The following is a 12709-nucleotide window of genomic DNA, read 5'->3' on the forward strand; positions in this document are numbered from 1 at the left end:
AAAAAATGTGTTGCCAGTTACTGCAACCGAAATTAAGATATTTAAAAATTTTAGGTGAACTACAGTGCTACCTATGTGATATTGTTGTTAAGTATTCTTTTTTTTTTTTGAGTGATATGGAACAGTAAAAACTTGATTACAAGAAAGTGAGAATGTTACATCTAATTTTGAACGTGGCCGATCGGTTTGGTATTCGTTGGGCTGATTTTTAGTTTATTGAAAGTTATTGGCAACCCGGAATTCCACATTAATGAATACATGGAATTAATTCTAAGAGAATAAACATGTTGGTGAAAAGATGGGTGTAGTGCTTAGCTTCTCTTTCACCATTCCTATTGGCTTTCATAATAATCATGGAATTAATGGACTTGATCCTCTCTGGCCAGTTTCCAAGTTGAGCAAATGGGTGAAGAAGCAGGTAACTCTTTTATGAGTATGCAGTACTTTGGTTTTAGCCTGCAAAATGTTTTAGAGGTAATTTTATGAGGAAAAAAGTGGGATTCAACTTTTCACAGTCCTGCAAGTTTTGAAAACTTAATTTATTATTTAATTTATTCAGGAAATTGTGTAATTGTACAGATCATAACGTAGCCGAATGTTAATAAAATTGCTCGCGATAGGGTTTTTTAGAAATAATTATTTTCATATTGGAGCGTTGTTATGACATGTATCACCTCAAGATGTCCTCATAATTCTGATACATGGACTGCATTGATTTTTGCAGAAAAAAGTAAATGTCTTCTGGCCACTTTTTCTTAGCATGATATTTTATTGCTAGTTACATTTAATTGAAAATACAGGGTGGACAGTTGGAACAATTGCCTGTGTTTATTGTATTACGTGCTTTGGATGCGATTCATGAAATGTTGCGGTGATGAATACTTCATTCATTTCAGTGGCCTTGAAGCAGTGGAAGGATTTATTTTTTATACATTGTTTAGCTTAGGGTCTCTGTGCATATGTTTCATAAAAGAGTTTTACTTTAAGGTATTAATGCGTGATACCTTGTTGAATTTAAATGTAATTTTTAATTTTAAAGCATGTAAATTAGCTCTGTCAAAACAATGCATTCATTATAGATGTTAGTTTATTTGCAAGGTTCTAATGATTGGGATAGGGTGAGATTTTTGAACTGGTTTTCCATCTATTCATTACTTCCTTTTTGTCCTACTCACGCTTACTGAAAAGATAAACTTGTAGCGTTGCGCTTTTCCTTCGAAGATCTTTTGTGTTTTTCTCTTTAACATCTAGTTTATTAAAAGTAGACTTAAGGAAAGACAGTTAAAAGGAAAAGAAATAAATAATTGAAAAGGAAATTATGGAGACAAGTCTGAGTAAGTGCAAAGAAAGTCAGTAACCTAGCTATTTATCTGTAGCTTTCTATTTTGGTTCAGGTTTTTGAACAATAACCCTACATATCCTTAATCAAATTATTGTTCTAATAAACAAGAATGATCAACCCATTTTCTTTCATATAAACTGGCCTACCAGCAGCTCTCCATCCCAACCTTAAGACCTAGCATTCATCCAGTAGTGGAAAGGCAGCCTCATATGGTCATTAATTGAAGAGTTGGACTTCCTTTCCCAAGAAACAAGACAAATTTCATCTTGGACCCTTGACAAAGAAGAGAGAGAATGGAAGGTGATAACAATAAAGGAAATTGAACACTGTGTTAAATGGAGCTGGCAGGCATTCGGCAAGTTAAGCATAATATGCAGGAACAATCTCCCCCTGTGCCTGAAAAGAAAAGTTTTTGATCAGTGGGTGCTGCTCTTAAACATATGCACTTGAATCGTGGACTCTAACCTCACGATCGATAACAGAAGCTAAGATTGGTGCAAAGAGCTATGGAAAGATACATGGTCGATGTTACAAGGCAAGATAGAAAGACCCGCACCTGGATTGGAGAACAAACGAAAGTCTACGGCATCATTGTCAAGAGAGTAAAAGACTTGAAATGGAAACGGGCTGGTGACAGAACAAGAAAAACTGATGGCAGGTAGACCAAGGCGGTCACAGAACGGATCCCACTAGATAAAAAGCATCCACGAAAGAGACCTGAAACAAGATGGATCGACGACATCAGCAAGTATTGGCAAAAGAAAGCTCAGGACCCCTATTGGTTGGAAACATGGCAGAAGAGGCCTTCATCCTGCAGTGGACAGACAGTGGCTAAAATGATGATGATAAGATTTCTATAAAACACATTATATAGAATGCTAGAGACATTCAGGTTGTGTATTCAAACACAAAATTTTTGAGACTGAAAAGTTTACGCTCAAATTGTTTTGCACAACTCTGCAAACTTTTTCCTTTCAAACCTAGAAGAGTCGAGTGGTTTCCCACATGATTAGCAGAGTTCCAGCGACTTTTGAAATGCATTTTGCTATACAAAGAAACCACAGTTACCCCACAGTCTCTCAATTAAGGCATTTAGAGCAATCTATACCGAGGAAAATTCTGCCCGGAGAAAGCAGCAATGTGTTAGCTTAGGCTTATGAGGAGAACACGAGTCTTGCCCACTCAGAACATGTGAGCTTTGCAATTCAGGAATTACAGTTAATTGTTTTTTTTAAAAAAGAGGGCTTTATTCTACAATTTGTCTTGTAGCAAAATATTTGAGGATTGTATTTAGTTTTTCATTAAGATTATTACCAGATATACTGGTCAGGAGATGAAGCTTCCAGATGAATCATTCAGAAGTTGATGTTCAGCTGTGATCCAACTTGAATACTTTCCTGAAGAATCCTCGGAATTTAAAATGGGCCAGCAACAAAGAAAAGAAATGCTTTCTGCTTCCAAACAGACGATTATAAATACATCATGTTTGCAATCAGAGTGATAGTCTGTCAGTGAAATGTTAGCTTTCATATGAATTTGTCATTATTGTTTCTTGTGGACTTGTTATGTCAGAGACACAAGAAAAAAATACAGGTAGTCTTCACTTATAACTGGTTGCTTAATGATCATTCAAAATTACAAATGGACCTTCCCAGGACTGCTTACACACTCATCGTATAATTGCATTTTGGGCACTTGGTAACTGGCTCACCTTTACAGCTGTTTGCGGCCTCCTGCTGTCATGGGTCATCCATTTTGGTTGTACGTGGGACTTCTCATTAATTTTGAAGTGACATGCTGAACTGCCTGAAGGAATTGGCAATACTGCACTGTGTTAATAGTGGTCCTGCCTTCTCCATTGTTGCTCTTTTGGCTGCCTTGCCCAGCAGCACCGTACATTGGTGATGGCAGTGCTGGGGTTGAAGTGGAGACTTTGGACCTTCAGGCTTCTACTTCAGCCCCAGCATTGCCAGTGCTACCACCATCACTGAGGAGTGCCAACCTCAAACCACGTCCTATGGTCAGCCGCCACACCACAGAATCCCAGACCCCCCGCCACCCTCTGCAAGTTTATGGTGGGTTTTTTGTTTCACCTGGAAGTTTTTGTTTCACCTGCAAATACTTTTTTTTTCATATAATTTCAGTTACATTTTTTTTCTTTTTATATAATTGAAGGTGCAGCCTGGAGATGGAAATAAGGCTGCTCTTGATGACATGAAATCTCTATCCGGAGGGGAACGTTCATTCTCCACAGTCTGTTTCATCCTCTCTCTCTGGTCCATTGCTGAATCTCCTTTCAGATGCTTGGATGAATTTGATGTATTTATGGTACGGTTGGCTGAATTTTTTTACTGTAAACTGTGAGATCATGGATGGGCTAATTTGGTGGGTAGTTGGATGTTTTTCTTGGTTTATTTGTGGTGTGTTTTTGTGTTTTATTGCTTTAATGTTTTTTTTAATTGTTTTATACGTTTAGAATTGTAAGCTTCCCAGAGACACTTGGTTGAGTTGGGCAGCTCTAGAAATTGAATGAATGAGTTTACACAACAATAATATACATTGAATTGTTTTGGAAATTTAAATAAAATACGTTTTCTAAATAACAATTTGCACACTTTAATATCTTTTAGGACATGGTTAACAGAAGAATTGCAATGGATATGATGCTTAAGATGGCAGACTCTCAACGTTATCGGCAGTTTATTTTGCTCACTCCCCAAAACATGAGGTATATATTATATTTCCTGTTCTCTATCCTTATCGGCATTTTAATATTTTTAAAAATATTTTATATCATTTATCTAGACACTCAAATGTATGTACTTTTATTGTTAATTTAGATTGGAAGCTCTAGAAGTGTCTGGATAAGATGCGATGAATACTATATTTTGAAATCAAATGCACTAACTTGAGGCTTTAGAAATATCTCCGATTGAATTAGGTTTAAATAAATGCAAAAATGACAACATAAAGATGCATATATAGGTAGTCCTCAACAATTCAGTCCAAAATGTCTGTTGCTAAGCGAGACAGTTGTTAAGCGAGTTTTATCTCATTTTATGACCTTTCTTGCCACAGTTGTTAAGTGAATCACTGCAGTTAGTAACACAGTTGTTAAGTGAACCTGGCTTCCCCATTGACTTTGCTTGTCAGAAGGTCACAAAAGGTGATCACATGATCCAGGGACACTGCAGCCATCATAGATGTTGACAAACATCCAAATTTTGATCATGTGACCATAGGAATGCTGCAATGGTTGTAAGTGTCAAAAATGGTCCTAAGTCACTTTTTCCCGTGCCACTGTAACTTAAAGTCACTAAACGAAGGACTACCTGTATATGTATGTATGTTGTATTGAGGTTTAACATATCCCTTGCATGAAGTTCCCAGTTTGTTAGTAAGATTTCTATAAGCGCTGAGTACCTACAAGGCCACAGGATTGAACCCTAACCTCAATAGCCATTCTTTCAGGAGATAACTTCTTTCTATTGCTTTTTTTTAACAGAATACTTATTGTTGTTACTTAAGTGATTTGTAATAAGTTATGCATTTCTGAATTATAGATTTTTAAATGCTGTTAATTCTTTCCTCCCTATGGGTTCATATGCTTTGTAGACAGTAGTGCTGAACGGATTCAGAGTTATCCATTGGGCTGACAATAAGTAATTGGGTTCATTGTCCACCAGAAATGAGTGAGATCACTTAGCTGATCAGCAAGTTTTCCATGCAGTTTGAGATAGCAGCCCCCTCGGCAACCTTGAGCCTGTTTCCTGGCACCTGGGGGGAAAGATTGAGCAGCCGACTCTCGAGTCAGTTCTAGCGAAGCATTTAGCAGAAGCACTGTTGCCTTTGTTAACATCTGGGAGTAAAATATTCAGTCAAAAGCTATTGCTATCAGGTTTGTGACGTGTGTGTGTATAAACTAAAGTGTGTGTGTGTGTGTGTGTGTGTGTGTGTGTATGTGTATGCGGGGACGTGCCGAGGAGTTTGGTCAGCATCTGCTGGACAAAATTGCTCAGATCCGGACCGGTCTGGACTCCGACTGGGCAGTATCTGACGAGGGGGAAGCGACAGGTCTGGCTGACATTATTTGGGAGGAGTTTGACCCTGTGACTCCGGATGAAGTGGACAGGATCATGGGTAGATTAAGTGCCGCCACATGTTTGTTGGACCCGTGTCCCTCCTGGCTGGTTTATGTGGCTCGGGAGGTCACACGAGGCTGGCTCCAGGCAGTGATTAATGCTTTTTTGAGTGAGGGATGCTTCCCTGCCGCCTTGAAGGAGGCAGTGGTGAGGCCCCTCCTCAAGAAACCTGCCTTGGATCCAGCTATTTTGAATAATTTTCGTCCTGTCTCCAACCTTTGCTTTCTTGCGAAGGTTGTTGAGAACGTGGTGGCACGACAGCTCCCGTTGATCCTGGAGGAAACTGAGTATCTGGATCCGTACCAATCGGGTTTCAGGCCCAGGTACAGCACGGAGACGGCATTGGTCACGCTGGTGGATGATCTCTGGCGGGCTCGGGATAGGGGTTATTCCTCTGTCCTGGTCCTATTAGATCTCTCAGTGGCTTTTGATACCATCGACCATGGTATCTTGCTGCGACGTCTCTGGGGACTGGGAGTGGGAGGCACCGTTTTATGGTGGTTCTACCTCTCGGGCCGTTCGCAGATGGTGTTGACAGGAGGGCAGAGGTCAACCCCGAGGCCCCTCGATTGTGGGGTGCCCCAGGGGTCAGTCCTCTCTCCCCTCCTGTTCAACATCTATATGAAGCCACTGGGTGAGATCATTCGGGGTGAGGTATCATCAATATGCTGATGATACCCAGCTTTTCATCTCCACCCCGAACCAACTCAGTGATGCCCTCGACGTGATGTCCCGTTGCCTGGAAGCGGTACGAATCTGGATGGGGAAGAACAGGCTCCAACTCAACCTGGCCAAGATCGAGTGGCTTGACGTACCGGCATCTCATACAGTTCAGGATATTCTACCTTTGGTTATGGGGGGAGAGGTGTTACCTCCCGTTGATAGGGCACGCAACTTAGGCGTCCTCTTGGATGCACGACTCAGTTTAGAAAATCATATAGGAGTCGTGGCCAGGGGGGCATTTGCCCAGGTTCGCCTGGTGTGCCAGTTGCGGCCCTATCTGGACAGAGATGCTTTACGTATGGTCACGTATGCGCTCTTTACCTCCCGTGTTGATTATTGCAATGCTCTCTACATGGGGCTGCCCTTGAAGACCACCCAAAGACTTCAGCTGGTGCAGAATGTGGCCGTGCGGGTTGTGATGGGAGCATCCCGATACTCCCATATTACACCCCTCCTGCGTGAGCTGCATTGGTTACCGGTTGCTCTCCGGGTGAGATTTAAGGTGCTGGTTCTTACCTATAAAGCCCTTCATGGCTTAGGCCCGGGATACCTGCAGGACCGACTGCTGCCAGGAACGACTTCCCATCGCCCTGTGCGCTCACACAGAGAGGTGTGAGCGCACAGGGGTGCCTTCGGCCAGACAATGTCAGCTGGCGACCCCCAGGGGGAGGCCCTTCTCTGTGGGGGCACCTGCCCTGTGGAATCAGCTCCCCTTGGAGCTCCGGATGGCCCCTGACCTCCGGTCCTTCCGTCGTGACCTTAAGACACTTCTTTTCCAACAGGCCGACTGGACTGATGATAAGGGGTTTTAATATGGTTTTAGTTGGGGCTAGGTATAGTTTAATTTCTTCTTAATATTTGTATCTTATTTGTATTTTATTGTTAGCCGCCCTGAGTCCTTCGGGAGATAGGGCGGCATATAAGTCCCATTAAATAAATAAATAAATATGTATGTATGTATGTATGTATGTATGTATGTATGTATGTATGTATGTATATAAAGAGCAATGAGAATATGAATATCCTACTACTCAGAGCAGCTTTGTGCAATACTGAACCCTACGGATTGAATGTATAATGAAAAGATTTTGCAGATTAGTTTGTTCAGAGTCTGCAATATTTACGAATGCCACTACAGCAGCCTTGACAGATGCCATTAAGTAGCGCTTTAGTTCATTTTTGTAGTGAAGAAGGTCTCGTCAATTCTGGAAGCAAATAGAGAACAGTTAATGCTCTTTTAGCATTTAGGTGAAATTTGCTTCATTGCAGTTTCCAACCATTCATTCTAGTCCTTTCTTCTGGAGTCTCTGAGAATAAGTTTCCCACCTCTCAGCTCCACCTGATGGCAGTTGAAGACATCTTGCGTATCACCCTTTAACCCAAGGATTGGTAAAGTTTTGGCAGCTTTAGAATTTTGCTTAGGTTTGTGAAATTAAATGAATCAGCCTAAAGTTCGTACCAGTGTTTCTAGGAACTGTATATGAAATACTTAAATGGTTTTGATAGTTATTTACAAAGGTGAGTTGCTGTTAACCAGGTGGGGTACAAGTATGAAAACACTGCACAAAAGAATCATTATTTGGTGTTTTTTTTTCATTTTGTATCTAGTTCTTTGCCTACAAGTAATCTTATCCGAATCCTTAGAATGCAAGATCCTGAGAGGGGACAAAAGACGCTGAATTTCAGTCATACAAATGAAGAAAATGAAGATGGAGAATAACAACATCTCATCTGTTGTTACTAACTTGTTTTGTTGTGTTGAAGATGCACAGACTCTGTTCACTGCTGGTAAAATCAGTGAAAAAGAGCCTTTTTTTCGTTCTTGAAGTTTACTTGTGGCCTTTCTCTCCTTATAACAGGCCTTTAATGGTACCTAACAAATTTGAATTTTATGCTCAGATTTTGTAAATATTTTGATGCTAGAATTATAGCAGTCAATATGTTCTTCTACTTTGTTCCTATGAATTACATTTACTGTATATTTCTTGCCAGAGTTTGGTATTAATAATATATTTGCTGAATGCGGGAAATGTTTCTTATTTTTATTGTTCCCCAAAGAGAGGTAAATATAAGCGACAGAAGCTGAATAAATTTTATACAATATCCCTACCTGTTTTTACAATATTTTTGAATGTTACAATAGCAGGTGAAAAACTGAATCCTTTATTAGTAATTCCTCTTAACATTTCTGTCTAAATTTGTATTGTTTCCTTCATCACTGCAATATACATTGTTAAACCACTTTATTGTTTGTTACTCTCTTTCAAATGCTTCTGTTAACCATTTAGTTCCTGTGGCAAATAAAAATTCAGTTGATGTTGGATTTGCATATTGTGCTAAATCACTGTTTTTGAACAAACTCGTATACAGGGAATGCTAAACCAGGACTAGGCCCTATGTAGTCCTGCCAGCATTGCTGAAATATAAATCCCAGCAATCCTCCTCACTGGCCATGCTGATATTAGCTGTATGCTGATGTACTTATGCAGGGGTGTCAAACTCGCAACGTCATATAACGTTATTATGACTTTTTTCCCATTGCTGGCAATGGGGTAGGCGCAGTTTCACCATGATGCATCTGACCCGCAGGCTGGCAGTTTGACACCCCTGTACTTGCGTATCATCTGGAGCAGAGTTTCCAAATGTTTCTGGCTTTTTGGACTGGCCAGGAGGAGGGGATGGTTTGTGCAAGAGGCTGGCAAGCACCTGTGCAGCTCCGTTCCCGTGAGCTGCATGCATACGCGCCTGCCTATCGTGTAAATGGAGCACACGTGCACGAGCTTACCCACTGCACACGCAAGTGAAGATGAGATTGCTGGCCATTTTTACGGCGGAGTTGCAAACGCCTCACTGCCCACTCGTGGGGCCATGGCCCACAGGTTGGAGGCCCCTGATCTGGAGGAACCAAAGCTACTCATTCCTGCAAGGCATAAACCAGTTTAGCCATTGCAGCACCTCTACAGTCATGTCGTTGCAATCTGGGTACTTGTCTGCCCGTCTCTTGATCACAATGTCACAGGGAGCCGCGGTCAAGTGATTGCCATTTGCAACCTTCCCTGCTGGCTTCCCACAAGCAAACTCAATGGAGAAGCTGGGAGGGAAGGTCATAAGTCATTCTAGTAAGTCCCTGAACTTCTGCCGACCCACTCTGGCTTTCCCACGGCCTCCCACAATTTCAGCCCTCCTGGATAGACCAGGCAGGAAACATGACTACGGCAGATGAGCTAAATCTACTTGCAAGTCTGAAGGTGCAAACTGCCACTAACTGATCAATTAGGGTAGGCAAAGAAACTTCCTAAGTTTCCTTTTCTGACCTTTAAACTACTGTGGGCTCCTTCCTCTCTTTTTGGATTGTTCTCTCATCTTTCCTCATCCTCCAAGGTCACCCACAATACCATTAACAGTCAGTCTGCACCAGGCTCCCATAACTCAGGCAGGGCCTGCAGTGGCCCTCCCAAGCCTTCCTCATTCTGGCGACTGAAACTTGCCTGAATCAGATTGGAATTTAGAAATCTCAGAAAGAATGGTTTGTTGGAAGGGGTGGTGGTTGTGGTTAGTCTTCTTGAAAAATCTGACCTTGATCTTAGAAGAATTCATTTACATACGATTTTAAGTTTTTGAGCAAATAGGTATGATTTGAGGAAGGGGAACTATGTTCCAAATCCACATTGTCTTAAATCCAGCAATTTTGAGTTTCACTCCAGTCTTAAATTAAAAGCTAGTTTACAGAATGAAAATCCCTCAATCAACTTAGCGTGGTGGGTTAGGACGCTGAGCTTGTCGATCGGAAGGTCGGCAGTTTGGTGGGTCGAATCCCGAGTGCCGCGTAACAGAGTGAGCGCCCGTTACTCGTCCCAGCTTCTGCCAACCTAGCAGTTCGGAAGCACAAAAATGCAAGTAGAAAAATAGGGACCACTCCGGTGGGAAGGTAACAGCGTTCCGTGTGCCTTTGGCATCTAGTCATGCCGGCCACATGACCACGGAGACGTCCTCGGACAAGCGCTGGCTCTTCGGCTTTGAAACGGAGATGAGCACCGCCCCCTAGAGTCGGACCGACTAGCACGCATGTGCGTGCGGGGGAACCTTTACCTTTTAAGCAACATGTATGGATGTTTTTAGTTTTTTGACACTTGCCAGCCCCAGCTAGCATTTTACCAATGATGAGAAATGGGACAGCTTGTTCAAAATTGGGAAGAGAACAGGTCATCCATCCTTACAGATCGCCCTAATAGATGATCCATGCTGAGAAAGGATGGGAGGGAATGTAGTATTTATTGCTTCTCCAAATACAGACAGTTCTCAAGATCATAATGGAGGTTGGATATATGGTTGTAATTTGTGCTGATCATTAAATAGGTCACCATATGACCGTGCCTGATTTGATGACCTTTTTGTGGTGGTGATAAATTGTGGCAAAAGACACAAATTGTGGTCATGTGACCATGGGATGGGCTGTAAATGTGGGCCAGATACTGAGCACCCGAAATGCGATCACGTGACCAGCAGAACAGGGCAGGTCCATCGTTAACTCCAAATGGATGTTAAGCAATTTGTCTTAAGCTGAAGACTACCTATACAACATTCTTTGGGAATACCCAAAAACATTCAATTTGCTCAGTGCAGAGGCTGCAATTAACAATAGGGGCTTCCATAATGGCCTTTGATGTGAGCAGCCTACGGTTTGAATGTCCCTTCGTTTTCAAATATTTAATACATTGATATGCAATTCTGTCCTCAACTTCAGGTACGTGAGAGGGATGCCAGCAAGTGTTACAAAAAAAAAATGCTGAACATGTCAACCTTAGCTGAGTCTTTAACCTTAAAAACTGCTTTCCAGCTGTGTGACAAGACAGATGTCATCACTCTCACTTTAAGGAACCTGCATGACAGTGGTTTGTCTAAGTTGCCCTTTCCTACATAGACACACATTGCTAATGAGAGCTGACCGCAATGTGTTGTGACACGATGTAGGAGACTGATTGGCATTGAGGAATCTGCTGCTTAAGAAGAGAAGCCAGAGATACGTATTTTTTATATATTTGTGGCAGTTAAGGGTTGACTTTCTAGTCCTAGAAATTTTTAAAAATTCAACTAGCCTCCTTTCAATTTTGTAATGAGTTTTCTGCATTTTTTAAAATTTCAGAATGCTACCTTGTGGTCAATTTTGGTTCCCCCCCCAGAAAAATCTGTTTTTTCTATTATATGTCTTTAGCAATTTCCCTAGTAAATCAGCACATTCTTTTCTCTGCTACCAAAGGCAGGATTATCCTCTGTCTGCTTTGTGTTGCATTTTGCCAAGAAAGACGCCACAACAGAAGACGTGGAGGACTGAGTACAGGTAGTCCTCGACTTATGACCACTCGTTCAGCAACCGTTTGAAATGATGTGGGCTGAATGGAGTTATGATTCCTGCCCGAATTTACAGTCACAAGAACAAAATTCAGGTGCTTGACAATCCGCCCATCCTTATGACCGACCTCAGGGATGCTGCAATGACATCCCCCACACACACCTATCTTCCCCTATCCCACTGTGGAATTCTGCAGGCCTTGGGGGTCATGTGGTTGCCAGTTGCCATCTTTGCCAAGTGGCTTCCAGCAGTCAACGGGAACAGCCGGATTTGCGTCATGACTGCATGATTCACTTAACAATTTGCTTAACAACCACTGCAAAAAAAAGGTGGTAAAATCAGGTGTGGCTCACTTATCAACTGCTTGCTTAGCAACAAGAATTCCGATCCCAATTAGGGGTCGTTAAGTCAGACTACCTGTATACTGAAGGCTCCCTTAGGCACTCCTGCTTGAGTCTGACTTCAGATTCTGCAGTTTTATCCCCACTGCATTTTAAATATTTCTGTACTATTTAAAGCCGTATTTATTTATTTATTTTTTAAGTTTAGTGAGCTCTTCGGTGCTCTGGATTTGCATGGGTAATCTTGAGATGAAGCAGCCAAATTTGTCTCCTCTCCTGTTCTGTTACGTGCTCTGAATATATTGTAAAAGTGGAGAGTGACAATTCTATCCAGTCAGCTATAAATTGAAAATAAAATCATCTCTGTTCCTTTTGGTGGTGTAGCTATAACTCTGAATGGCCTCCTGTGCCCCTTAGGATGAGTGGGAAGTTAAATACTATTCCTCAGCCCCTCCAATAAATTAACCTGAAATCACATATTATTTGTATTTATTTATTTTGTATTCCAGGCAAGGAGAGGGAGTGGGGAGATTCATCAGTGAACTATTAAGTTCACTTTTATAATTTATTGTGAAATGTTTTTATAAGGAGAGTGCGTAGAATTTAAATAGTCATTCTTTATTTACCAATTTTGGAATATAGTGGAAGTACAGAATTTTGTCCGGTAGTTTTAGACCGGTTGAGAATCCATATTTTATAACTGAATCTAGACAAGAGAGAAATACCGTTAAGAAATCTAATAATACTGGATTAGATTTCTGCCTGTTCTGTATGAAGTTACTGGTGATCACAAGATTTGCAGTTAGGGAAC

The 12709-nt window shown here is 41.5% G+C and overlaps 1 protein-coding gene across 5 annotated transcripts in view; it reads left to right on the plus strand.

Annotated features, from left to right (window-relative positions):
• Nucleotides 1–8530, plus strand: part of SMC6 (structural maintenance of chromosomes 6) — a 42950-nt gene extending 34420 nt beyond the window's left edge. For 4 of the 5 annotated variants that reach the window (XM_083350727.1, XM_083350728.1, XM_083350729.1 and 1 more), the window contains 3 exons: nucleotides 3518–3670; nucleotides 3973–4070; nucleotides 7816–8530. In XM_083350727.1, the coding sequence (XP_083206853.1) occupies nucleotides 3518–3670; nucleotides 3973–4070; nucleotides 7816–7927 (363 nt within the window). In that variant the 3' untranslated portion in view covers nucleotides 7928–8530. The remainder of the gene's footprint in view (nucleotides 1–3517; nucleotides 3671–3972; nucleotides 4071–7815) is intronic. The other variant, XM_083350730.1, reaches the window with a different exon arrangement.
• The last annotated feature ends 4179 nt before the right edge of the window (nucleotides 8531–12709 follow it).

The sequence above is a fragment of the Vipera ursinii genome (genome assembly GCF_947247035.1).
Source record: "Vipera ursinii genome assembly, chromosome: 1".
NCBI lineage: Eukaryota > Metazoa > Chordata > Lepidosauria > Squamata > Viperidae > Vipera > Vipera ursinii.